This window comes from Bos indicus x Bos taurus, chromosome 12 (genome assembly GCF_003369695.1).
Source record: "Bos indicus x Bos taurus breed Angus x Brahman F1 hybrid chromosome 12, Bos_hybrid_MaternalHap_v2.0, whole genome shotgun sequence".
Lineage (NCBI taxonomy): Eukaryota > Metazoa > Chordata > Mammalia > Artiodactyla > Bovidae > Bos > Bos indicus x Bos taurus.
This window is the reverse complement of record NC_040087.1, coordinates 52,504,861-52,532,773: the sequence shown is the minus strand read 5'-3', so window position 1 is coordinate 52,532,773 and position 27,913 is coordinate 52,504,861. Positions and strand designations below refer to the sequence as shown.

Below are 27,913 nucleotides of genomic sequence, written 5' to 3'. Positions count from 1 at the left end.
TTCCTTTCTTAAGTAGTGCAGTGGCTTTTCACCAAATATAACATCTGGAAGGTACTACAGATCATCTCACTCGTACCCTTATCCACTGTCCTGTACCCCACTGCCCACATCTAAAGAGTTTCTAAAGCTTTCTTGTTAAGAATATAATTGGTATTGGTTAAGCTTGCAACTTTGCCACCTTCTATCTAATAAGCATTTTCTACTGAAATAAACGTGACAAAGTATCAATACTAAATTGTGGATGGATCCCTTATCTTCCTAGATAGAAGCTAGTTTGAGTGTCTAATGGCCTGTCAAGTTATTTTATGTACACCTTCAAAGTGGTCTAACTTAAAAAAATAAATTACACTCTATCTGTGAAGCTATTTTTTATACATCATTAAGCAAAATATGACTTCCTCTGCAAAAATCAATTTGATAAATGCTCCAGTGGTGATAATGTCAAGAAAAATCATAAAGGACAGGTAATGGGAGAGGTTTAAAAAAGAATGTAAATATTTTAAATTTTCGACACTAAATATTCCTAAGAAAAATTCTTCCAGAAAAAATGATACTCCATATCTTGATCATCTTTGCTTAGACTCATTGTAAATATTTGAATTTTTGTTGTGTGTGTATATATACACACACACACATACATATATATCCATGCATATAATCAAAATCTAAGAATTCAGCATGGTTTAATTCACATAAAAAGAATAACTGATCTAATGTGAAAATCCTAGTGATAATCCTCAAAAGGACAGTATGCATCAACCTAGAAAAGTTCAAAATAAAGCAACGCTCTACTATGGAAACCATCATTTTCACACTTTCCCCTCATTGTAGACAGAGCCAGTTGAGTACCTAATACAACGTCCAACACACAAACGTTGAACGTGGTTAAAATCTTGGCAGCTTCCCTAATAGTCCCCCGTTTCAAACCATTCCACCATTCCTTTCACATCTAAATGATTCTGCCAACTTTCTTAAACCTATTATAACTACGATTTAGTGTATCTTTGAAGACAAAGGTGAGTCGAGACATGTCAGTCCAGCTTGAGACCGGCTGAAGAACTATACCTATAAGAGCACTTTTCAGTAACTGCTCAACTATATCACACGTGCAAAGCCATGGAGACATGAACAAGAGATGCATATTCAGGGGATGGCCAATGTTAGGACAGAAGCAAAGGCAATGTGGAGAAGAATCAGGGCTAGAAACGTTGGGAGGATCTGTTTATGTCCTGTCACAGGCAGCAGGGTTCCCCAACCTCCAGGATCTAATGCCTGGTGATCTGAGGCAGAACTGATGTAATAACTACAGAAATAAAGTGCACAATAAAGGTAAGGCACTTGAATCAAACTGAAACCATCCCCCACTTCCAGTCTGTGGAACAATTGTCTTCCAGGAAACTTGTCCCTGGTCCCAAAAAGGTTGGTAACTGCTAGTATACAGTATTGGCTTTAATATTCAGTTAGCGTTTTGACTTTGTAAAGGAGAAAGTCATGACCAGCTACGCTATTTTATGATGGCATAAACAGCCATACAGATGATGCACTACTTGGGTAGAGACTGGTGACTGGGAGACTGGTTAGGAGGCTTCCCAGCGGAGCTGGTAGAGACCTCACAAGGCACCAAATTAAGTATTAGCAGAACACAAGGTGAGAACATGTTAAGTGACATCTAAGCTGAAGTGGAGATACCTGGTGACTCAATGAATACAGGCAGCAGAGGAAAGAAGGCAGGCAAGGCCAACATCGCGGATTCCAAGACACAGGTGTCATCCACTAAAATGGGGGAGATGAGACAAGCATGCTTAAGAAAAAATGAACTGAATTCAAGGACATGCCTGCATGCTGGTCTCCAGTAGAGTCAGAATTCAGGAGAGAGGGCCAGAGACAGAGAGACCAGAGGACATCAGCAAGCAACTGTTAGGTGAAGCCACAAGCATGAATGAAAGCACCCAAGGACACTGTAAGGAAGGAAAAGAGAAGAGGCTTCAGGAAGGAGCATTTAAGTGTGGGAAAGGGAGAACCAGCAGAGGAGGCAGGAGATGAAGGTGGGTTTTGTGGCCTCTTATCTGTAAATTAAAAGGCAACAAACATGCTGAGAAGGCAGAGGCTGGAATAAAGAATCTGTGAAGGGTAATGACCTGGGACAAGTATGAGCTATCATGTAGGCGAGTCTACACAGCATCTCTCTGGAAGAAAACTAATCTCAATAGGCAGTCCTAAATAGAACACATGACATTAGCAAGTGTCCTCTTCATGATTCTCTAAAGGGCATTTATGTCCTGTTGGGTTAAGACAGTTGGAACTGTGGCGGTTGTATTATTCATAGAAATGTCAGAGTGACCACTTGTTATAAAGAGTAAGGGAAAAAATAAAACTCTAGTGACTGAAGGTTATTTGCCACTAGGGAATTTGAGAGATCCAGGGTACGATCTTAGTAAGAGGAGTTAGATGGGAGTCTGGAAGGGCTACATGGCTGTGTTCAATGCCAACAAAAGTCAGAGACCACAGCAACAGGTCAACACAAGAACTGGCAAACATTTTCTGTAAAGGGCCAGGCAGTAAGCATTTCAGGCTTTGCCACCATCGGGTCTGTGCTGCAACCACTCAACCCTGCCCACTCTACCAACATGGCATGAAGTCAGCCACAGACAAAACACACATGAGTGACTATGACTATGCACCAACAAAACTTTCTATATACCAAGAGCTGAATTTAATAGAAAATATGGGTCATGAAATACTGTTCTTTTAATTTTTTTCAACCATTTTAAAATGTGAAAGAGGCCATACAAAAACAGGTAGGAGACCAGATATGGCCATAATTTGCCAACCCTTGGACTAATAATACACATACCAGTTTTTTAATATTTCCTTTTATAAATACATAGGATTAATATTCTATCGCAAGGGTATGCCAGAGGTTGAAATATAACAATAATGGCCGATAGCATGCTTCTTCACTGTCATTTTTTCCTAACATGCTGTAGTAAAGACACACAAGACTGAAAGACACTGGACACCAGAGTTCCGGCCTCCATTTTGCCAGATGCTAGTGCTCAGACCTGGAGCAAATCTGTGTAGCATTCTTGTGTTCCTGTGTTCTAATTGGAAGAGAAGGTGTGATCGTAGGAGGGTAACAGGCAGGGCTGTGGCAAGTGTGACAGAAGTCTGCAGCATGTATTCACAAACCACAGAACATTTTTTAAGACTACAGAAAAGGAGAGTTGGACTGTGAAGAAAGCTGAGCGCCAAAGAATTGATGCTTTTGAACTGTGGTGTGGGAGAAGACTCCTGGAGAGTCCCTTGGACTGCAAGGAGATCCAATCAGTCCATTCTAAAGGAGATCGGTTCTGGGTGTTCTTTGGAAGGAATGATGCTAAAGCTGAAACTCCAGTACTTTGGCCACCTCATGCGAAGAGTTGACTCATTGGAAAAGACTCTGATGCTGGGAGGGATTGAGGGCAGAAGGAGAAGGGGACGGCAGAGGATGAGATGGCTGGATGGCATCACTGACTCGATGGACATGAGTTTGAGTGAACTCCAGGAGTTGGTGATGGACAGGGAGGCCTGGCGTGCTGCAATTCATGGAGTCACAAAGAGTCAGACACAACTGAGTGACTGAACTGACTGAACTGACAGAAAAGTGACAGCAAGTTGAAGCGAAGACATTTTATTAAATTCTAAGGGGAAATGTCCTGGAAGCTGGGTGGAAGAAAGGAAGATGCAGAAATGATCCACTTTTCCTAATACTTAGGCAGTTTAGCCTCTCTTCTCAAAATGATGTGTATGCTTTTTACATTATAGCTCATTTAAATGAGTCCCCAGGCTTAATCTTTCCTCAGCTGTTACCAACTCAAACAAAGTAGTGAATCTTGAACCTTCAATGGTTTGACCAGGATAGGTCAACAGTTCTCAATTATTTACCCAAAGACTATCTCAGAGGAAACAAATGTCCCAAATGACACATTTTCTAAGAAATACGGTTTCTTCAAAACCACAGGCTCCTAAATCATATCTCTGACTCTTAAATAATGATGTTCTTTCCCATAGAGTCCCAGAAGGCAGAGGAAAAGGAAGCAAGGAGAGATTAACACACACTCAATCCTTCCTATTTTATTCTTTCTTTTATACAACAGGTAGGCAGCCCTCAGGGCTTCCCAGACGGAGACAGTGGTAAAGAACCCCTCTGCCAGTGCAGGAGATGCAACAGTCGCAGGTTCGATCCCTGGTTTGGGATGATCCCCTGGAGGAAGGCATGGCAACCCACTCCAGTATTCTTGCCTGGAGAATCCCCACGGTCAGAGGAGCCTGGCGGGCCACAGGCCATAGGGTTGTAAAGAGTCAGGCAAGACTGAAACAACTTAGCAAACAGGCAGCCCTCAGTTTTAAGCCAAGCTGAGGAATTCAACTACACAGCCCTTTACTAATACCAGTTACAGGGGGCTCCAGGATCACTGAAGGACGGGCGACACTAACTCTTCTCGTATTGGCAAGAAGCTGTATCCAGACCACAGCATTTTGATCCAAGCCCACAAGTCACTGGGGCAGGAAGAGCTCTGTTTTCACAAACCATCCTCTCCAGAATAAACTTCCTAGGTGATCATATTACAGCTTTATGTATCCACAGTCCGTAGAAATGCTTGGCACACAGATGTACTCAAACGTTTGGACTAAGCTTAAACACAGGGACTAAAAACCATGGGCAAACACAGCATTTCGCAGGTTCACTATTATAAACCGACTGCACAGACAGAGGTGAAGGTTTTCTGGACTTAAGTTAACAGGATGTAAGCACTGCCGACTTGGCTCCCACCTGTGCCAGGCCCCTGGAGTAGTGACATATGGCTTGTGGCTTATCTGATCCACTGTTATTACTTGGTGGACTTCAGTAGCATTAATTTCTCCGTGGCCTGATAAACAAGCATACGGAATCTAGGAGGTCCTATTGCTACTCTGAAATAGGTGATCATTAGTGCTCTTTCCCAAAGTAAAGAGGATTCAACTCATATGCATGTGCCAGTGGATTCACAGAAAGATTAAAGAACCAGATGATGAGGTCCTTAATTGGTGTACTCTTACAGGCTACCTAATCAGAGAAAGTTACTCCTCAAACCCAAGTCTCTCCATCTTCCAATTACAGCTAGAAAAACCTACTAGCTTAACTTGAATCTCTTCCGACAAGTTCAGTTCATTCAACCTATGATGACAAATGTAATGATTTAAAATTATGATATGTTTTATACATAAATATAATATATATACCTATGATCCCAGAGCATGCTGATACTCAGTATTTAAACTTCATATTCAGTGTAATAGTTTATAAATAATTTATAAAAACCTGACTGCCACCATTAAGAAACATCTAATGAAAGAGTTCATTTAAGCATATAAATAATACCCAGAAATGGTCAAGAAAGTAACTGCAACATTAGGATTAAGATTTTAAATACATTAGTTCCTTTCAAATACATTTAGTTCCTTGCAAGGAACTAAAAGATGGTGTATATTCCCAAAGATTGGCAGATAAACGTTTAATACTTGTTGAATACGACTTACAAAATTTCACCACGAAGGAGCATTACTTAATATTTATTCCGTAAGGATCAGTTTCATAATCACTCTTAATCTGAACTTCATAGATAAACTAACATTCCTGGTTAAAGGGCTCATCATCACGATTCAGGCATTAGGCCTCTGCTACTTCTCAGACCCTCACCAGTCCCGAGACCACATGCTGAACACTCTTCTCTCGCAGCTACTACTGGGTCCTTCTCCTACTACTGGGTCCTTCTCGGGTCTTCTCTAACCAGGACAATGGTCTACAAGTCAAGCTGGGAAATGAGGGCTGGGAAGAGAAATTCTGTGGATTGTCCACTTGTTTCCACTTAATCACTGGTCAGAACTGAAGATAAGCTGCCAGCTTTAAGTGCACATGGACCAAATCCAGTGTTATCCAGGGCTGGAGTGACCTCTACAGCTTCACAAGTCATCATCATCATCAGACTTGCCATCTGCAATTAACAGGGGAGATTAAAAATAAATCTAAACTTAGTAGTAACTAGACTTCAAAGGCATGTTTAAAAATTCCCTTGTGGAGAAGTCATTTTCCCCCCAGGTCTGACTGCTATGGCTTACATCAAATTTAAGGACAGTGAAGATGGCCACAGAATGTAAGAAGACGGCCTACGTGGAAGTAATAACAGAACCCGCAAAGAACAAGGGAAAAGAGTGACTTAAGGCTCTATCAGTGATGCAATGGTGTCATGTGGACTGCACACAGCTGTTCTCAATTTTGACAAGAGCCAAGTCATGACAGCTGGTCAGAACAACTCAAGTTCTACACGGCAGTGATAAGACAGGGAAGATGTTACAGATTCTGAGGCTATGAAGAAACAAGCTACATGACCTCATGTCAGTATAGTGGGTTCCCCCCAACCAACACTAAGGACAGACTGCAAAGAAAGTGTTAGTGGCTCAGTCTTGTCTGACGCTTTGTGATCCTATGGACTGTCAGCCCACCAGGCTCCTCTATCCATGGAATTCTCCAGGTAAGAATACCAGAGTGGGTAGCCTTTCCCTTCTCCACAGGATCTTCCCCACCCAGGTCTCCTGAACTGCAGGTGGACTCTTGACCACTGAGGCACCTGGGAAGCCCGGATAACCGGTACGGGTCTTTCTGCCCAAGAACACATACAGTGTGCTAAGAATCCAAGCCCAGGAGGCCAAGAGACAGCACGCAGAAGTTCCTAAAGAGAAGAGTGCTAGAAATGGATTCTGGACCATCCTGCCTGTCTAGTATCTCATGAGCTGGGGTACTCTTCTGTCAGGAAGGGACACAATATATGTGGCCGACATTCCAGTGGCAGAAAAGGCCTCTGACCTACTAATCTGGAGTGGTGGTAGAAAGTACACCTAAACAGCCAAGTTTTAACAAAGCAGAAACATTTTTCGGCCCTAAAACTAAACACCTCCATGATTTTATTAAAATATCTCCATGGAGAAGAACATTAAAATATACATAAAAGTAAAAAACAGCCAGATCCCTTTTCCAGGAGTGTTGCCTTGGAATTCGCAACAGCTATGTAATTCACATGTAAGTGCAACTTTAAGTAGACAAACCACCAGCTCGCTTGTACCTGACTCCCTGCAGTGAGAAGTTTCGACATTTAGGGCATGCTCACCCTCTCCAACCTTCTGTCCGCAGATTTGATGGTTCTATCTCAATTTTGTCAAGGTTTCCTGTGAATTCGTTCTGTGCTAAACCTGCTTTAAGGTGACCACTGGCTGTTAAGCCACATAAATGTGGCATTTCAGTGTTTTCGTGAAGTAAGTACCATTAACTGGAGAACTGAGCATTGTGAAAGGACCAAAAAAAAAAAATCAAAAAGAGAACTAACTGTTTGGCACTAGACCCGAACATCACCAGCCTGCAGAGCCAACTCGTTTTCTTATATTCCTTGCCTTCTCCTAGGTCATCTCAGTGGCCAATGTTTTTGAGACCTGATGCATCTTTTTCCTGTTACTTTTTCCATCATGAAAATAAGAGGCATAAAGTAAAATTTTCTAAGTCTTCACAGATCCAAAAACTTCTTCCACTTGTCTCCATAACTTATTATTTGCCTGGGTACAAAATTACAGTTTGAAATGAACTTTCCCTCAAAACTTTAAAGATAGTATTTCCCATCTTGCACCCAATATTAAATACTTAAGCAATGTCTAAGGTCTACTAATGTTGAAGAGAACTTATTTCTTTCTTAGCACATTTTTAGGATTTTCTCCTTAACCCTGGAAAATCTGAATTAAATCAGGATATCAAGGTCTTTTTTCACCTAGCCTAGTGTATGCTGAGGGCTTGTCTTTTTTCAGCTCAAAGAAAATTTATTCCGTTATTTACTGATTCTTTCTTCCTTTAAACTATCTGTTCCTGTTTCTACAACTGTTAAAGATAAGAGATTCTGAGTCTGTCCTCCAAGTGCCCTCAGTTCAGTCGCTGAGTCATGTCCAACTCTTTGCAACCCCATGAACTGCAGCACGCCAGGCCTCCCTGTCCATCACCAACTCCCAGAGTTTAACCAAACTCATGTCCAACGAGTCGGTGATGCCATCCAGCCATCTCATCCTCTGTCATCCCTTTCTCCTCTTGTAACTTCTCTCAATTTTCTCTTCTGGGGAGATTCCTTTGCCTAATTCAGAGAAGTGGCTTGGTTCTTAGCCCTCTCCATTTTTACTTCAGTACTTTCAAGAAGTTAAAAATGGCTAAAAATAGTAATACTTTGACCACTGCTCTTCTGAGCAAGCTGTTCTTGTTTGAAAACTGTATTACCCTCCTGAATTGGAACACACTGATCTCTCAATTCCCATAGTTACGTTCTTCTTACAAGTAATTGATCTATTTTGTTCATGCTCTTAAGTTTTCTCAAACCACAAGTGAGACTTGATTGCTGGTTCATTATTTATGAATAAAGACTAAGTTCATCTGAACAGGTAACTAGCATGAGTTTCTTCTGCACTAGTATAGGTATTACCCCAAGCTGCCTCTAAGAAAACGGACGACAGCCACTACGTAAAGAGGTGGCCTGTTCCATAAGCATGCTCCCCACAGGTGCCTGGACGTAGAGCAGCAGAGGGGCTGAGATTCCCAACCACACAAAGGAAAGGTCTCTCTCTCTCAGGGGAGGAAGGCGGTAGGCTTTCAGAGTTCCTCTAATACTCCTCCTGCCCGCTTCCTGAGTCTAACATGGACACCTGGCGTCGCCTCGAGCTCTGCTTCTCAATCAGATCTCTCTGCTTCCTGTAAGCATACATACCTGGTTTTACCCTGATGATGAGACACCCCACCAACTTGTGGTCATCAGCTTCAGCACACACTAGCAACTCATACTGCGCGAGTATCCTTTTCCTGATTCCACTTCATTATCCAAAAAATGCAATGAAAACGGAAGATCACACACGGTCACACTGCATGTGCATACTTACACATGTGTATGAACACACAAGCACACACAAGATGACTAAAACCTGACTGTCATACAATTTACACTTTTAAAGTCACCCCAGTTCACGAACTGCAGTCTTACAGCTGTAAGAAGTGGAAAAATACTAAACTCACAAGTGTTCAACACACAGTGACAGGGGCTCCAAAGTCAAGCACACGACACGTGCCATTGCACACCAGTGTAAAGCGCCATGCATTCGAAATACACGAGCCTGTCAACGCCGTGTCTTTTCAAAGTAAATTAAGCACAATGATGTGTGTGGCCACATTTTAAACTCCTGCCTCTCAAAGGAGGCCACACAAGAAATTCAGGATGTTAATGAGAGAAGCAGGAGGAAAACATTTTTAAGTTTAAGCTGCAGGGACGGGGGGCCTGGTATGCTGTAGTGCACGGGGTCACAAAGAATCAGACAACTCAGTGACTGAACAAGTTAAAGAATTATCTGAAGAAAATGCTAAAGCCTAACTTCAACATGCCAAAGAATTTCTAAAATCGCTATTTCAACTTTCCAAATCTCGCCAGATTTCATAAAACGCTCAGTCGTGTAAGCCAACTCAGACAATACCTTGAGGCTTTCCTGTCCAGTCACGCCACTCCTTTGCCTAAACTATTCAAACGCTTCCCGACCATCTCGAGAGAGTCCAGAGTCCTCTACCCTAGTCTCTTGAGTCACTCAGCTCACATTTTCTCTCTTCACTTCCCTGCGCTCCACTCCCACCACGATGGTCTGCCAGCACCTCTTACATCACGAGCCTCGTCCGGTCTCAGGGCCTTCCTACAGCAGCTCTTGTGGTCTGGGCTGCTCCCTGCCCTCCTCCCCCACTATCACCAGCCGAACTTTTGCTGAGGCTTTGACATGTCACATCCCCAGGAAAGCATTTCCCGGCCACACCCCCTCAGGCCCCTGAACATCATGATGCTTGTTTTAAGGCAGGGGCCCCCAGCCTCTGGGATCTAACACCTGATGATCTGAGGTGGGGCTGATTACAGAAATCCAGTGCACAATAAATGCCATGTGCTTGAATCACCCCAAAACGCCCCCACCCCGGTCTGCGGAAAAACTGTCTTCCATGACACCAGTCCCTGGTGCCAAAAGGGATGGGGAACAATGGTTAAGGGAAAGGAAAAAAAGAGAACGAGAGCTGCTATCGGTGTCCGCCGTTCCTTGTACAGGACACATCTCCAAAGGCCAGGTGGAAAGCTCATCCCACTACTGCACCCTCAGCCCTCAGCACTGCGCCTGCACTGAGCAAGTGCTCCATACATTTAGTTCACGATTCAGCATCTGAATCATCTCTGATCAAGGCCTAGTGTCTCAGGAAAGATGTCTACAAATTCTTGCAGAAATTGACTGTTTTGTAGCGGTTCCAGGGCTTCCCTGATGGCTCAGTGGGTAAAGAATCCGTCTTCGATGCGAAAGATGCAGGTTCCATCCGAGGCAGGGAAGATCCCCTGGAGGAGGAAATGGCAACCCACTCCAGTATTCTCCCCATGGACAGAAGAGCCTGGTGGGCTACAGTTCATGGGGTCGCAAAGAGTTAGACACAAAGGAGTGACTAAACACACAGAGGCCCCAAGAAGCAAGTATGAGCACCTACCGAAAGAAAATTCTACTGCCATAAAGACAAGTGCCATCAATCATCAGAGCTGCGTGAAAAGCAGTAAACAACTGCTTTGGGAGAATCTGTTTTATTTTTTCTCATTAGGGTAGATAACAAAATAGCATATCAATTATGTCTCCTTTATAACAAATGTTATGTACTGTCATATAACTTAATGCTTATTTTAATAAATAAGCTTATTTCTAATCATGGTAGAAATATAAAACAAAACTAAACCAAACAGAAACACATGCATAATTGGCAATTAAAAGCAAGGGTGATTGTTTGGGAATATCTGGCAAATAACATATATAAAGGATGGAGATATATATATATATATATATATATATATATGCTGGATATAAAGGGATGGAAAGTTAATTTCACGGGAACACAGTCCCTATTAGTGTGTTACTTCCTGTACTCAACATCCTTCCCGATAATGAGGCACACACACTGGAGCTATCCTGAGTCCCAAAGTAAAGCGAGGCTGTGATGGAAGCACACGGCCATGACAATGCAGCTTCGATTTCCAGCACACAGAGATAAGGGCAAATGTCAAGAGACCCTGTCTCCATAGAAACATTTTAGTGTGATTCCAGATTACTTCTCCAACAAGAAAGGGAACCCTTTACGAAGCTTACCTAAAATGAACCATATGGACTCAGTTTTAATTTTGTGTTCTGAATCTGACAGAGCACCTCAAGACTGGAAACACGAGCTGATGGAGATACCATCTCAGGCCCACGCAAGGAGAAACTGGACAGGCTCCGGGTGACAGACACTCGATAAGGTTCTTAACGTCTCAGTTCAATTTGTGTGGCTTTTGCTAATGAAAAAGGCCACCTTCAGAGCACTGGGTTAGCTGACAACTTCCTTCTTCACTGGCTAAATTTAGAGAGAAACACTCCATCATAACAACTGAGACAAGAATGGGAACTGATGTCATATGAAGATAAGAGGAAAAGCTCCATAAAGAAGCAATATCTCTTCACTCTTCACATTTGCTTAGGACATCTTCCCAGGGGAAATGAGAGACAGTCACAGGGAAACATGACCCAAGATGGCTAGGTGTGCAGGGTGACACTGTTGGTGAAAACTAAACCCATGCTCCTCAAGTGTGACCTGTCCTGATTCAATAGCTATGGACATTCAAGAATCTTAAGGCAAGATAAGCTTTTATTAACTGGCCCCAAATTAACTGAGCCACATTATTGGGTGTTTCATATTACTTAGATAAACTTTTTGATCGTTACTTGGTTATTTAACGTCCCAGTCTCACGACACAGACTTAACAAAAGACTCTAGATTAGCCTTATTTCAGTTTAGGATATCATGCAAGTTAATGCTACCCATGAAAGTTCTATGGTATTTGTTATTTATATTCTAAGGGGTGGGGGAAGTGGGCAAGAATGGAGACAAGTATGTCAGAAACGGAAGAGAGATCTAAGAAGAAAAGGAACAGACTCAAGAGGTCCTCTTGAATTTTCTATTACTGAATAAACTATACTTGTAAAACTTCCATTTGAGACCCCTAGCTGTACCAAGTATCTTTATTTATAGGTAGAGAAAACAGTCTCACCCCCAAAAGGAGAAAAAAAAAACCACTATTCATTGTCTATAAATAGCCAAACTAAGAGGATTCCCTGTAGTTTTTGGTTCAGTCTCTAAAGAAAGAACTACATATTAGGAATGTGTCCATTTATTTATATAGCACTTCCCATTTTTCATATTAAGTTCACATTCAACATTTCCTGAAATCTAACAGCCCTGTGAAATCTGTTAGATGGCCCCATTTATAAGCAAGACCCTGGAAACACGTGGCATGCCTGACTACAGAGTTAGGTAGGGCTGATGCACTACATCTACTAGATCAAAACCTCGTCCACTACATCCCTTCATTCAACCATTAACGTGTCTATATGTCAGGTCCCCTTCTACAGTTGGTAAGATCAACAGAACAGAGTCCTGTCCTCGGGCAATTTAGATACAACCCTGGTCTCACAGATGGTCAGCGATGTTTGTTACGTGAAGATGCTGATGGTTCAAGGGAGAGAAAGGAAGTCTAAACAAAAAGAAAACACTTTATGACTGAATTACTTGAAACTTCTAAAATACATTACTCCATTTGACCATGCATGCTATTTTATAAATAAAGTTTAAGTTAAAACTATAATTTCTGATGCCAGTTAATTAGCTGTAATAATTAGCTATAAATTACTCCAATAAGAATTCTTCAGTATGGAGGATTAATTATGATTTCTTCTCTATTATCTTACAATACCACCCTAGAACTGCAGCTAACCCAAGTCTAAATCCACATGGAGAATAGGAGAGGACATATTATCAGACTAAGAAGAATCATTTTGTTTAGAAATTAAAAAACCAGATAAACATTAGGTGATGGACCCAGTTGGGTTTCAACATTCTGACGGTCCACAGTGGAGGATAAATGAACAAGGGCCTGGAAAAGCTCTGAAACTGAAGGTAAGGGTCCCAGAGGGTACGGCATTCTACCCTACCCTACCCTACCCACAGGGAGACTGGTAGCAGACACAAGATGACTGATGCAAAGTGTATGGGAAAAGCATTAAAACCCTTGGGCTCCCTTTCTGGCTCATGCAGCTGCTCCTCTCCTGCTTTCTCAGAGACAGGTTTGATCACTTAAAACTGAAACACAAAGCTGCTAGATTTACAATACTTCACACAAATAAGGGTGCCTTACGAAAAGACGGGGGGATCAAGAGACTATCTGTAAACTAGCTTGTAAACTCCATGAGGACAGACTTCAAATATGATATGGGCACTTCTGGATCCCCATCACCTAAAACGGTGCTCAACACAAACCAGGTCCATAATAAATACTTGGCAAGACTTCAGCAGATGCACTTTTTAAATCTTCAAGAAAGCAGAATACGTCCCCCCCAAAAATATCAAGAGTAAAAAAAAGGAGAGAAAAATATAAAATCTGAACACCAGTCTAAGAAATTCAGTATCTGACTAAAGGAGTAGCTAGAAAGAAAGAACAGAGAAAACTGGAGGGGAAGGGCGATTACAAAGAAGCAATGCATGAAATTTTGCAGAGCTGAAGTTTCCAGATTAGAACAGACCACTGTCTAGCACCAAAAAAAAAAAAAAAAAAAACACAGCAATTTCAAAATACCAGGAAGAAAAGATTCTAAAATATCCAGTGTATTTTAAGCAGAGAGATCAAAAATGAGAACGGTATAGGACTTTGACAGCAATCCTCAAGCTAAAACATAATGTAACACTACCTTCTCAACTGTTGGAAATGGTTTCAAACCAAGAAATCTAAATGCAGCCCAAAGAACAAAGTGTAAAAGACAGGTACAACAGAGTCATTTTCAGACATACAACATTCTCGGCGTTTACCTCCCACATATCCTCTTTCCTCTCCTGCTCCCCACAAAAAGCAACAGCAGAATACACTTCACTAAACTGGGAGACTTCACTAGAAGTCTCCACTATTAGCAATGTGATGCAGAAGACACAATGCGGAATTCCCAGGATGAGGGCAAAGGAAGTCCCACCATGATAGATGTACACAGGCCTACAGAGAACAGGTAAGGCTGTGGGGACAACAAGGGCACTACCTGGAGGAAGAGTTAAACCTCATGAAAACCCTTGGTCGGAGTCCACATCTAACCGCACTGTGAAGGTTTCATTTGGAGAGTCCGAGGATAAATTAATGACAAAGGTCACTAACTCTAGGAAAAACAAAGTTAAATAAAACAAAAAAGAAACAATGATAAAATATTGCATGGCTTAGATATGACTCTTGCTATCATAATCAGTACTGACGTATCCCAAGATTGGTAAAAGCTACATGGGAGAATATGCCGAGAAAAGAAATAGCTGGGGAGGGGGAGAGGTGGGAGTTAACAATGAAACCGTCACCACTCAAAGTAGAAAGCCAACCGATATTGACTAAATTGGATAACTCAAGCAATAGCCATAAAAGCATGGAATTTAAAAGAGGGTAGACAACAAAACCAGAAGAGCTTTCAAGAAACTGCATCTGGGTAATAAAACGGGCACGGGACAATGTGGTGGGAACTTACTATTTTCCCTATTACGTCCAGAGGACTAATACTAAACTATAGACGTATTGTGCTATATAACATATTAACCTTCAAACACTGTTTTTAATCCATTGGACCACCTATTCTAATCCATTTCTTATCTCATAATGGGATTATGGATCATGGATCTTTGGAACAAAAGCATTTAATGTCACAGCCAAAGAGGATTTAGATTTATATACAAATTTAGTAAAAGACTAATTTTGGATTTGAAAAGCTAGTTCTCTGCTCAAATACCTTCATATGAAAGTTAAATTACACTATGAATAAAACTGTAATTCTTGTCCTCCTGACCTCACAATTCTGCCTGAGCCCCTTGCCAATGAAATGAAAACTAGATAATAAGGCACTAGATAAAATCTAGATAAAATATCTAGAGTAAAAAACTAGATGAAAAACTAGATAATAAATCTAAAATCTCAAAAATAACCACCAATTAGGATTAATTTTTCAGCTATAATATGTTACATTGTGTTAAATCACCTTGTGTGCAAGTGAACTAAAGCAGGGGTCGGCAAACCTATGACCTGGGGGGCCCAAATCCTTCCTGCTTCTTTGTAGAGTACCACCAACTATGAATATTTTTAACCATTAAAAATGGTAAAAAGCAAAAATTTAAAAAACAGTGTATTTCTTGACACATGAAAAAAAAATCCCATGGAAACTCAATTCTCTGTCCACAGCCTTGTCCACTAATGTTTATATATACAGCTGTTTTCTAGGGATGGCAGAATTGGATGGCCCACAGAGCCTAAAATATTTCCTGTCTGATCTCTTTCATATTGTTGATCCTTGAACTTAAAGGATTCTAACTGAATTTTAATTTCAAATGAAACTGAGCCAAATGCATAGATGAAAACATACACAAAAGAAGTCCTTGAATCAGAGGTGTCGGAATAAGGAAACTTAAGGATACAACCCTTGAAAGAGGAAAGCCCAGGGAGTTTGCTGATCTGCTTAGGGCCATTCAGGGAAATGAGACCAGAATCAAGAGCAGAGTCTTGGCCATAATCTTACACATGCATCTGTCACCAAAGTTTTAACCCTAAGAAAAAGAAATGCAAAAAGCCAAAATGGTTGTCTGAGGAGGCCTTACAAATAGCTGTGAAAAGAAGAGAAGCGAAAGAAAGGGGAAAAGGAAAGATATCCATTTGAATGCAAATTTCAAAGAATAGCAAGGAGAGATAGTAAAGCCTTCCTCAGTGATCAATGCAAAGAAACAGAGGAAAACAACAGAATATGAAAGACTAGAGATCTCTTCAAGCATATTAGAGATACCAAGGGAACATTTCATGCAAAGATGGGCTCAATAAAGGACAGAAATGGTATGGACCTAACAGAAGCAGAAGATATTAAGAAAAGGTGGCAAGAATACACAGAAGAACTAGACAAAAAAGATCTTCACCACCCAGATAATCATGAAGGTATGATCACTCACCTAGAGCCAAACATCCTGGAATGTGAAGTCAAGCATCATTACAAACAAAGCTAGTGGAGGTGATGGAATTCCAGTTGAGCTATTTCAAATCCTAAAAGATGATGCTGTGAAAGTGCTGCACTCAATATGCCAGCAAATTTGGAAAATGCAGCAGTGGCTACAGGACTGGAAAAGGTCAGTTTTCATTCCAATCCCAAAGAAAGGCAATGCCAAAGAATGTTCAAACTACCACACAACTGCACTCATCTCACATGGTAGCAAAGTAATGCTCAAAATTCTCCAAGCCAGGCTTCAACAGTATATGAACCATGAACTTCCAGATGTTCAAGCTGGATTTAGAAAAGGCAGAGGAACCAGAGATAAAATCGCCAACATCCACCAGATCATCAAAAAAGCAAGAGAGGTCCAGAAAAACATCTACTTCTGCTTTACTGACTATGCCAAAGCGTTTGACTGTGTGGATCACAACAAACTGTGGGAAATTCTTCAAGAGATGGGAATACCAGACCACCTGACCTGCCTCCTGAGAAATGGGTATGCAGGTCAAGAAGCAACAGTTAGAACTGGGCATGTAACAACAGACTGGTTCCAAATCAGGCAAGGAGTACGTCAAGGCTATATACTGTCACTCTGCTTATTTAACTTATATGCAGAGTACATCATGCGAAATGCTGGGCTGGATGAAGCATAAGCTGGAATCAAGATTTCTGGGAGAAACATCAATAACCTCAGATCTGCAGATGACACCACCCTAATAGCAAAAAGTGAAGAGGAACTAAAAAGTCTCTTGATGAAAGTGAAAGAGAAGAGTGAAAAAGCTGGCTTAAAGCTCAACATTCAGAAAACTAAGATCATGATCACTCAAATAGACGGGGAAATGATGAAAACAGTGACAGACTTTATTTTCTCTTTCTCCAAAATCACTGCAGATGGTGACTGCAGCCATGAAATTAAAAGACGCTTGCTCCTTGCAAGAAAAGATATGACCAACCTAGACAACATATTAAAAAGCAGAGACATTACTTGGCCAACAAAGGTCCATCTAGTCAAAGCTATGGTTTTTCCAGTAGTCGTGTATGGATATAAGAGTTGGACTATAAAGAAAGCTGAGCACTGAAGAGTTGATGCTTTTGAACTGTGGTGTTGAAGAAGAGTCTTGAGAGTCCCTTGGACTGCAAGGAGATCCAACCAGTCAATACTAAAGGAAATCAGTCCTGAATACTCACTGGAAGGACTGATGCTGAAGCTGAAACTCCAATACTTTGGCCACCTGATGCAAAGAACTGACTCACTGGAAAAGACCCTGATGGTGGGAAACATTGAAGCCGGGAGGAGAAGGGAACGACAGAGGATGATATGGTTGGATGGCATCACCGACTCGATGGACATGAGTTTGAGTAAGCTCCCAGAGTTGGTGATGGACAGGGAAGCCTGGCATGCCACAGTCTATGGGGTGACAAAGAGTCGGACACGACTGAGCAACTGAACTGAAATCCTTTGTTCCTACTCCACTCTTCAAACTTTCCATTACTACATCACTTATTTCGTTTCAGTTAAAATGCTAGTAAAACTTGCTGATTTCTAATTTGGCCTTCCCCACAGGTGGCTCAGTGGTAAAGAATCTACCTGCCAATGCAGGAGACTCGGGTTCAATCCCTGGTTTGGAAAGATCCCCTGGAGGAGAAAACAGCAACCCACTCCAGTATTCTTGCCTGGAGAACCCCATGGACAGAGGAGCCTTAGCGGGCTACATTTCATGGGGTCACAAACAGTAGGACATGACTGAACGTGATACATTTAAAACGGACGTCTGCCCCCATTTTCTGTTAACTCTGCCAGTAAAGCAGTATGGAATACTACTTAAGACCAGCCTTCAGTGTCAGGGAGACCCAGGCCCTGGCTCTGCTTCCAAAGACCACTGTGTCCTCATTAATAAACTTCTCTAACCATCCCTGTTCTCACGCCTAAAAGTGAGTGGAGTCACTGCCTCAGATAAACACAGTTAGAACACAATGAAAGACATCAAGAACTTAATGTTCTGACTGTCTGAATTAAGAGCTCGAGAATTAAGAGCTATCTTATCATGTCCACATTTTATAAGCATTTGTTACCCTTCAAGAGTTTGATAGGCCATGTTCTCAAACCTCAACGTGCTTAGGAATTGCACTGGTGACCTTGTCAATGTAGATTCTCTTGGCCCTACTCCCAACTACTCTGATTCTTTCATCTGGAGGGTTAAGATTAACGCTTAACCCCGTTTTCAAGCTCCAGTGTGATCTGGACATGAGTGATCCATGGAATAAAGTGTTCCTCAATAATGAAACAGATACCAAGAGCATAGGAAACAAGCAAAAGTCTCAGCAATCACAGCCTTAAGTACTAGCCTGCTTTATCAAAATAGCCAAGAGCTGAGTACTGCTCAGTCCTTTTGCTTTCTCTTTCCCTGCTACAACTATCCTGATTTTTTTTTTTTAACGTATGCTGGGCTCCGTAATTAATGTTACATAGAATATGAAGACTATCTCGTAGTTTATAAAAGTTAAGACTTCCAGTTAACACATCCAAGTAAACATTTAGGGAACTCAAAGGGTCTGTACCCAGATCCCAGTGGAACCCCAGTTTGCTATCTTGGAATTCAACCACACAATCTTATAACCATCCGAGGAGAATGTAAGACTGATCCATTTTATTTAGTGGTATGTTTGTAAACACAGAAAAAAAAAATAGAAAAATATGTATTCCTACAACACTAAAAGGAGCTGAAAACATGACTGAAAACAAGCACAGAACTAAATATATTCTACACTGAGAAACCCTCTTGTGTAAACATGTGAAGTGAATTGCATGCAACACCCGCCCCTCAGGGTAAGGTGTTTCAGTGTCTACTCCAAAACCAGCAACAAGACCCAGTGGACAGTGGCGGGAGTTTGAGGAGGTGGGTAGACGGGTCGCGGTTACCTTGCTCCAGTCTAAAGCACAGGGAACGCCTTGCTGCTTCCATCTCCGGAGTCGGGTTATCTAGGACATGTCTACACCACTGCAAAGGACTCAGGGATTTCTCTGATGACGGGAATGTCTTTGAAGAGCCAACGTACAACCTTAAAAAAAGAAATCTGCATTATAGGGATTATATAGCTATATAGAGATTACCTCTCTTCTACTTGAGAAAACAACATGTATTTAACAGTTTCTATAACTTAACATTTAATTATTTCAAAATATCAAAGTTATTTTTAATAGACAAACATCCCCGAGTAGAAGATGACACCTTCTGTAGCTTGGTGGCAAGGAGGACTTCAAAAAACTACGGAATATTGTCTCAGCGGGTCAGAGATCTGGGGCTTTTGTTACTGAACTGACCTCAAAGGGGCCACCATGATGATTTGACCAGCTCACTTGTATTTCTGGAAATGAACATTTTCATCTCATCTCTTTGATGACAGCATTTTCTGTGACCTTGGGGTCACGCATATAAACATGATGTGGCAAACAAGGCAAATTTGACTTGCATTTTAAAAAATAAGTCTAAAAACAAATGAAAGTCAGCTATGTGTTGATTCTCTCAACCCTTAAATATATCAGGTATGTCCCCTGTCTCAGATCTATACTAAATTTGGTAGGTCCTTACATCTCAATTAAAACCTGACTGCTTTCAAAAATTTGTTTTGGGAAGAGCTCACTCCAGCACCCACACTATTACACAGAAGTGGGCAGGATAACCACCCCAGAGCCACTCAAGTCATAACATGGATTTTTCTCTCCTGGTACATTTTAGAATATTTTCTAGTGATAGGGCAATACAAAAAGCTTTATCTTCAGGCTTAACCAGCAGTTGACTAAAAAAAGGAAGAAAGAAAATTACAATCACAGGCTCCAGTAATTGACCTTGCTATATAAAGCTGCATTCTAATTACAAATCTCATTAAAGTAAAACTCTTTCAAGCAAAGTTACCATGATTCCAATGCGGTGGTATTCCTGAAATAACATACTTTGTTATTCACTCTTTTATGTTACAGTCTGGTCCACCACCTATTAGAGTAATTTATCCCAGATGGTTGCGGAATGTACTATTTAGCAAATTACCCTTATAGTTCACGGTTGGCAAGCTTTTTTCTATAAAGGACCAGCTAGTAAATATATAGGCTTTGGGGCCACAGTCTCTGTCGTAACCACTTAATTCTGCCTCTGCAACCCCAAAATATCACAGATGATAAATAACAAGTATGGCTGTTGTTCCTATAAACTTTATTTATAGATACGGAATGCTGAATTCCCCATAATTTTCACATGTCACAAAACAGTATTCTTTTGATTTTTCCCCATCATTTAAAAATGTAAAAATCTAAGCTGATTAGCTAGATTTTAAACCAGGCAGTAGGTCCAATATGCCCATGGGACACGGTTTGCTGACTCCTGTTAGAGAGGAAGGTTCCAAAATACCTCTTTTAATCAATTTAATAGTACTCCTAACATATCATTCTTCCCTTAGAATGTGGCCCACAGTCCTGGCTTCATTGACAGTATATTGGTTAGTTCAAAATTCTTATTCCTGAGTCCCACCTTGGCCTGCTGTGGCAAGATGATTACCAAGCTATGTGGATCCTCGCCTTTCACCCTTCCTTGCTGTCAGACCCCTAAACTATTACCACAAAGCTCTCTCTATACCCCTAGGTAAACATTAGTCTAGGCCAGTTGTTTTCAATCTTTGACGTATCAAAATCTGAGGATTTGTTAAAACACAAATTGCTAACACCTGATCATTGCAGGCAGCTCCAACCCGATTCAGTAGGTCTGGAGTGAGATCAAAGAACTCAACGTCTAACAAGTTCCCAAGTAATACTGATACTGCCATCTGGAGACTCTACCTTGAGAGGGATGTGCTGAGCTGAGCCAACTGTGCCAATTCCATTAATCCCATTTGCCCAATGATCAGTTTAAGCACACGCCCTAGACACACTGAGCAATAAAAACTAAGGGGAAATACTTTGATGGGCATGCGAGCAAGTTTCTCCTCATGTTTAAAGGGGTCACAAGAGACGCAATTATGTTTGCTACAACATGTGCACTTTAAAAATAAATACACATGTTAGAAGAATAATACAAAGACAAACAAAACCTACCCACAAAGAAAAGCCAAGGCCCAGAACATTTCATTATCTAATTCTACCAAGTATTTGAGGAACAACAATTCTTCACAAATTCTTTCAAAATAATAGAAGAGAGCCCCACATGCTAACAGTCTGAGACCAGCACAGCCATGAAACCTGATACCCAAACCAGATACAGACATCACAAGGTAGGAAACTGAAGACCCTTATGAACACAGAACCAACAGGTCTAAATGTTTTAGCGAATTCAGTACAACCATATGTAAAAGGAATACATCATTACCAAGTGAGATTTATCCCATGAATGAAAGGTTGGCTTAACATTCAAATATCAGTGTAACTTACCACATATACTAAAATAGAAAAACCATATGATAATCTCAAAATACAAAGAAAAACATATGACATCCATTCCTGATAAAAACTCAGTAAATTGGAAACAGGAGGAAACATCATCAGTCTTATTAAAGACATCTACAAAAAAAGCTTGGAGAAGGAAATGGCAACCCACTCCAGTATTCTTGCCTGGAGAATCCCATGGACAAAGGAGCCTGGCAGGCTACAAGTCCATGGGGTTGCAAGAGTAGACACGATTTCAAAACTAAACGACCACCAAAAAAGGCTCCTTAACGGTGAAAGCTGAAACTCCAGTACTTTGGCCACCTCATGCAAAGAGTTGACTCATTGGAAAAGACTCTGATGCTGGGAGGGATTGGGGGCAGGAGGAAAAGGGGACGACAGAGGATGAGATGGCTGGATGGCATCACCAACTCGATGGACGTGAGTCTGAGTGAACTCCGGGAGATGGTGATTGACAGGGAGGCCTGGTGTGCTGCAATTCATGGGGTCGCACAGAGTCGGACACGACTGAGCGACTGGACTGAACTGAACGGTGAAAGGCTGAACACTTCCCCCTTAATATCAAGAACAATACGAGGTCTGCAGGTTCTGGCCACTGCAATCAGGCAACAATTTGGCTTGGATAGAAACAAATTTATCTGTTTTATGACATGGTCATCTATGTAAAACACTGAGGAATAAATAAAGTGAAGTGAAAGTTGCTTAGTCAAGTCCAACTCTTTGCAACTCCATGGACCATACAGTCCACAGAATACTCCAGGCCAGAATACTGAAGTGGGTAGCCTTTCCCTTCTCCAGGGGATCTTACCAACCCAGGGATTGAACCCAGGTATCCTGCATTGCAGGCGGATTCTTTACCAGCTGAACCACCAGGAAAGCCCAAGAATACTGGAGTGGGTAGCCTATCCCTTCTCCACGGGATCCTCCTGACCCAGGAGTTGAACCAGGGTCTCCTGCATTGCAGGTGGATTCTTTACCAACTGAGCTATCAGTGAAGCCCAGAATATACAAAAAAAATACTAGAATAAGTGAGCTTAGCAGCAGAAGTATAGAACACCAGATCAAAGTACAAAAGAAAAGAGCAACTAAAAAAAAAGAAAATTACTAACAATCAGTATTTTTGAGATTTCACTTCCATTTACAATAGCATAAAAAAAACCCACAAGATGCCTAAGGATAAATCTGATGAAAGATGCCAAGACCTTTTCCTTGAGAACTATAATAATCGTCCTGAGAGAAATTTTAAAAGATACATATATAGACAGGCCATGTCCATGGGTCAGAGAACTAAATATTGTGAAGATGTCACTTAGCCCTAAATTGATCCATTTAACAAAATTCCAATCAAAATCTCAGCAGGCTTTTTGTAAAAGCTGATTCTAAAATTCATATGTAAGTGCAAAGATCCTAGAATAGCCAAAACAATGAATTCGGAGAGCTACTGCTAACTAATTAAGACTTATCATGAGACTACAGTAATGAAGACAATTTATCAATAGGACGGCACGAGGATAAATAGATCAATGGAAAAACCAGATGGTCCATAAATAGAAATACAGATACATGGAAAACTGATTTTTGACAAACTACAAAGACAATTCAATGAACAAGAGGCAGTGTTTTGAACGAACAGTGCTGGAACAAATACATGCAAAAAGTGAGCCTTGATCCATACTTGACACAATATCCAAAGTTAACTCAAAACAGATCACAAAAATGTGAAACCTAAACTGTAAAACTTTTAGAAGAAACCATAGATGAAAGTCCTGCTGTCTTTGGGTTGGCAAGTATTACTTAGATACATTTTTTAGACTGAAAGCATGATCTAGAAAAGAAAAAAAAAAAGAAAAAACTGGACTTCACCAAAACTAACAAGTCTCTCTGCTCTTTGAAACAGACTATTAAGAGAATGAATCACTAACCATGGATTGGGAGAAAACACTTACAAATCATTTATCAGATAAAAGAACTTATAAGGGGAATACATATGAAATTCTACAAACTCAATAAGCAACCCAGTTTTTTAAAAAATTAACAAAAGATTTAAACAGACATTTCATCAAAGATCAATGGATGGCAAACAGATGTTGAAAAGATGCTCACCATTACTCATTAGGGAAAAATGAGAGCCCCAGTGAGACACTGCTACACAGCTATTAGAATGCCTAAGGAGAAGACTAGCCATAGCAAGCCTTGGTGACAATCTGGTGCAAAGGAAACTCTGCTACACTGCCAGTGGAAATATAAAATGGCACAACCACTTTGGAAAAGATTCTGCCAGCTTCTTTTAAAAATTAACATACACCTACTCTCTGATCCAGCCACTCAAAAGTCATAAAGTATTTACCAGAAAGACACAAATGCTGTGTGTCCACACAAAGACTTAATAGCCCCAAACTGAAAACCTCAATGTTCATAAAAAGATAAACAGATAAGACAAACCATTATTGTGTCCCTATCATCTAAAACCCTCACAATAAAAACAAATGAACTAGTGATTCATATAACAACACATGAATTTCAAAATAATTAAATAAAGTCCCCTACATCAGAACCTTCAAATCACAAACTTTCAAAGCTGCAAACATGCATTCGTATCCAACTAATCACGTTAAGTTGTAATGGTTCACGTGACTGGCATACGCTGTCCGTGAACGTGCGTGCATCCTCTATAATCGGTTGGTCTTTTGTGTACTTTACTGCGTAGGACTGTATAGAGGACACTATCTTTAAACCCATGATGTATGTAAGCAAGTGGAAAAGCAGCAGTGATGTAGTGGGTACCACTAAGAAGTGACAAGCAATAACAATGGAAACAAAAGTGAAAATAACAGAGTGAAGCAAGGCAAAACAATGGTAGAGCCGCTGTACTGTACTACTGTACTTTAAGGTACTCTACTGAAAGTTTAAAACTGTCTTTTGTTTTTTATGTATTAACATTATTTGTGTTTGTGTTAAAAGTATTATAAACCTATTACAGCACAGTACTATATAGCCAATTGTGTTAGCTGAGCACCCAGGCTAACTGCTGGACTTACAAATGCACTCTCAGAGGGGACTTGTCATACCTTGATTTAAAGAAGCCAGACCAAACAAAAAAAGGACATGCTCTGTGATTTCACTGATAAAGAAGTGCAGAAAATGCAAACTAACCTCGACTGACAGAAAACAGACCAGTGGCTGAGTTGGAGGTGGTCAGGATCAGGAGAGAATGAAATACAAGGGGCCACAAGGAAGTTTGGAGTGCTGGAATATATTCAGTATCTTGACTGTGGTGATAGCTTTATGGATTATACATACGTCAATATATACAAAATAGTACATTTTAAATATATGCACTTCACAGTTCACTTACACAGTAATGAATCTTTATTAAAAATGTCACCAAGACAATAAGCAGCTGACTGCATCCTGTCCTTCAGTGAGCCCGGAGCTGCCATCTATCAGGCAGGTGCCACAGCCCCCACAGACATGAGCCACAACACTAGTCACCATGCAACTTCTTTATATTTCAGTTTCTTTTAATAAAATTTCCTCACTGCTTAATACACACACAAGTTCATGCACTGTCTGAGCCTTGGCTTGTTTACGAACCTATCTCAGCGCCCATGTGAAGTGCGTCTCTGCAAATCACCTCCAGCATCTCCCGGGACAACTGTTCCTTCCTCCTGCCACTAGAAACCTCCACCAACCAGCCTGCCTAGGGATTTCACACACTCCCATCATTCTGGGGGGTTTTTTGGTAGCGTGTTTTGCTTTTCACTTGCAGGGGATCCCCTTAGAAAGATGTGCTTAATCTCTCCATGCCCACGTAATCTGGTTCTCTCATTTGACCACATGGCCTTACAGCACATTGAAAAGCAGCACTCACGTCCCAGAGGCATTTGCGACTGCTCTGGGACCCGCTCCGCCATGGTCACGTACAGGGAGTTATCTCTTTCATCTTCCGTTGTCCATTCATGCTTTCTGCTACTACGTCTCACCCCTATCCTGCAGTTCATAGACTATGGAGGTGAGCCTGTGACTGAAAGCAAAGAATTCACTTGAAAGTCTGCATAAGGAATAACTGGGACCTCAGATCACCTTCTCTACTGCATACGCAAGTCCCACCACTCCTCCACCACCGCCTAAGACCAGAGGCTTACTATGTGGCTAAGGGTGACCCAGAGAAACTGACTTCAGGCACACCAAACCTAGCTGAAAGAGAGAGGAAGCACCTCACTGAACCAGAGGGACTAACTGAAAATCTTCTTGCTGCTGCTGCTACTGCTAAGTCACTTCAGTCGTATCCAACTCTGTGCGACCCCATAGACGGCAGCCCACCAGGCTCCCCCATCCATGGGATTCTCCAGGCAAGAACACTGGAGTGGGTTGCCATTTCCTTCTCCAATGCAGCAAAGTGAAAAGTGAAAGTGAAGTCGCTCAGTCGTGTCTGACTCTTAGCGACCCCGTGGACTGCAGCCTACCAGGCTCCTCCATCCATGGGATTTTCCAGGCAAGAGTGCTGGAGTGGGGTGCCATTGCCTTCTCTGAATCTTCTTGCTAACTTGCCCTGTTTTCCCCTTTACATTCCTAAAGCTGACTGCCTTCTATCTCCCAGGAGTACAGAAAGTTTATGTTTGGAGACCCAGATGAACCCGAGAGAAGACCTAGTGGTAATGAAACCTCAACTGACCACCTACCCCATGTCTAGTAAAGTCAGCCAAAGAGCTCCATCCACACAGAGCCTTGACAGATCAATTTCAATACCACCTTTGGGTATGAAGAGACAACAAAAGACATCAGATACATGGAATATTCCTTTTAAGTAAAACCATGAGACTAGAAGTAGAAGGGGAAAAAAGAACTAAAGAGAAAAACAATGCAGGTAACAGATGAAAGTCCAAGATGATTATAACTGACATCAACTGAGAAAAAAATGTTGTATTCACAAGACAAAACCAGGATATTTACAAAGAAGCAGTTACTTCTTTCTTGGCAAATGAAACTTTTCAACTGTTAATAGAAGAAACAAAACATTCAATAAGTGAGCTTGAAAGATCAAGTTGAGGAAGTCTTCCAGGAGCAAAACACAAAGATTAACAACAGGAGGAGAGGGATAAGAAAATTAAAATTGTACCAGGCAGGGCCCATCTGACTGTTTTAAGTTCTAAACAACATGAAAGTGAAGAAAGGTTTTGTAAAGGCCGAAAATTTTCCAAAGTTGAAGGCAGGCCATCAAGTTCTAGACTGAAGGCGCCCACAAATGCCCAGTGCGACCAGTGAGGAGACAGACCCATACAAGGTACACAATGACACTTAAGAGCCTTAGGAGTAAAGAAAGAAAACCAAAGAAAAAGTCACAAAGAATTCACCGTCCAAATCACAGTGCGCTTCAACAGCTGTAAAACAATAAAAACTGAAACCATGGAACAGGGCCCTTACACATGAGGAAAAATAACTGACTTAGACTTTTATAGCCAGCCCAACTATGAATCTTGCATGAGAACAGAATACGGACATTGTCAAATACACAAGATTTCAAAGTCCTTCTCGTGCATGTCCTCAGAAAGCTACTGAGACTGCACCCCACCCACAAGAATAAATGAAATTCTGAGACAAAGGTTTATGAAACAGGAGATCAATACTACCAAGAAACCGAAGGAGTTACCAATGACAAGAGCACTGTGCATCTAGTCTAAGGAGCCGGCAGTAAAGGATGGAGCGATGGAATTAAGGGTTCTAGAAGGGATGCCACCACAAAGTAAATTTTTAAAAACAGATTTAAGGTATCATCAAATATCTTTGACCTTCTTGAGAAACTTTATGACTCCAGGAGCACGTTTAGACAAATAATTAGTAACAAGGGATTAAAGAAAGTGAAAAGAAAACAGAGAGGCTGTTACTAACTCTTGGGAAGAACAAAGAGATTGGAGAAAATGAATGTAACATACAATTAACAGGGCTCAGCTAGTAACAGTAATAACTAACAATTTAAGGGAAGAAACTATGAAAACTCTTATGAGAAAGGGAAGAACATATGGCGGATGAAGGGAAGAGTGCTTAGTCTTTATTTTCTAAAACAAGTCTATAGATTTTTAAGATCATGTGGTATAAAGACCTTAGAAATAAAGAATGAAGAAACTGCTAAGGGAGTACACAGCAGTATCTATATGGAAGACTCAGGGGTAGCAGACAGTTGCTTTCTGTAATAGGTCTCTGTATAGATGCGTTTTTTGTATTATTTACATCCTATTTATTGTATAACTTTGACAGAACTTTAGAAGCACTATGAAAATATATGGAATGAAGACAAAGGATCAT

General features: G+C 41.0%; 1 protein-coding gene across 1 annotated transcript in view; it reads right to left on the bottom strand.

The window, feature by feature from the left end:
- Nucleotides 1-27,913, bottom strand: part of SLAIN1 (SLAIN motif family member 1) — a 53,196-nt gene that overhangs the window by 18,682 nt on the left and 6,601 nt on the right. The window contains 1 exon segment of the mRNA XM_027557755.1: nt 19,100-19,239. Coding sequence (XP_027413556.1) covers nt 19,100-19,239 — 140 coding nt within the window.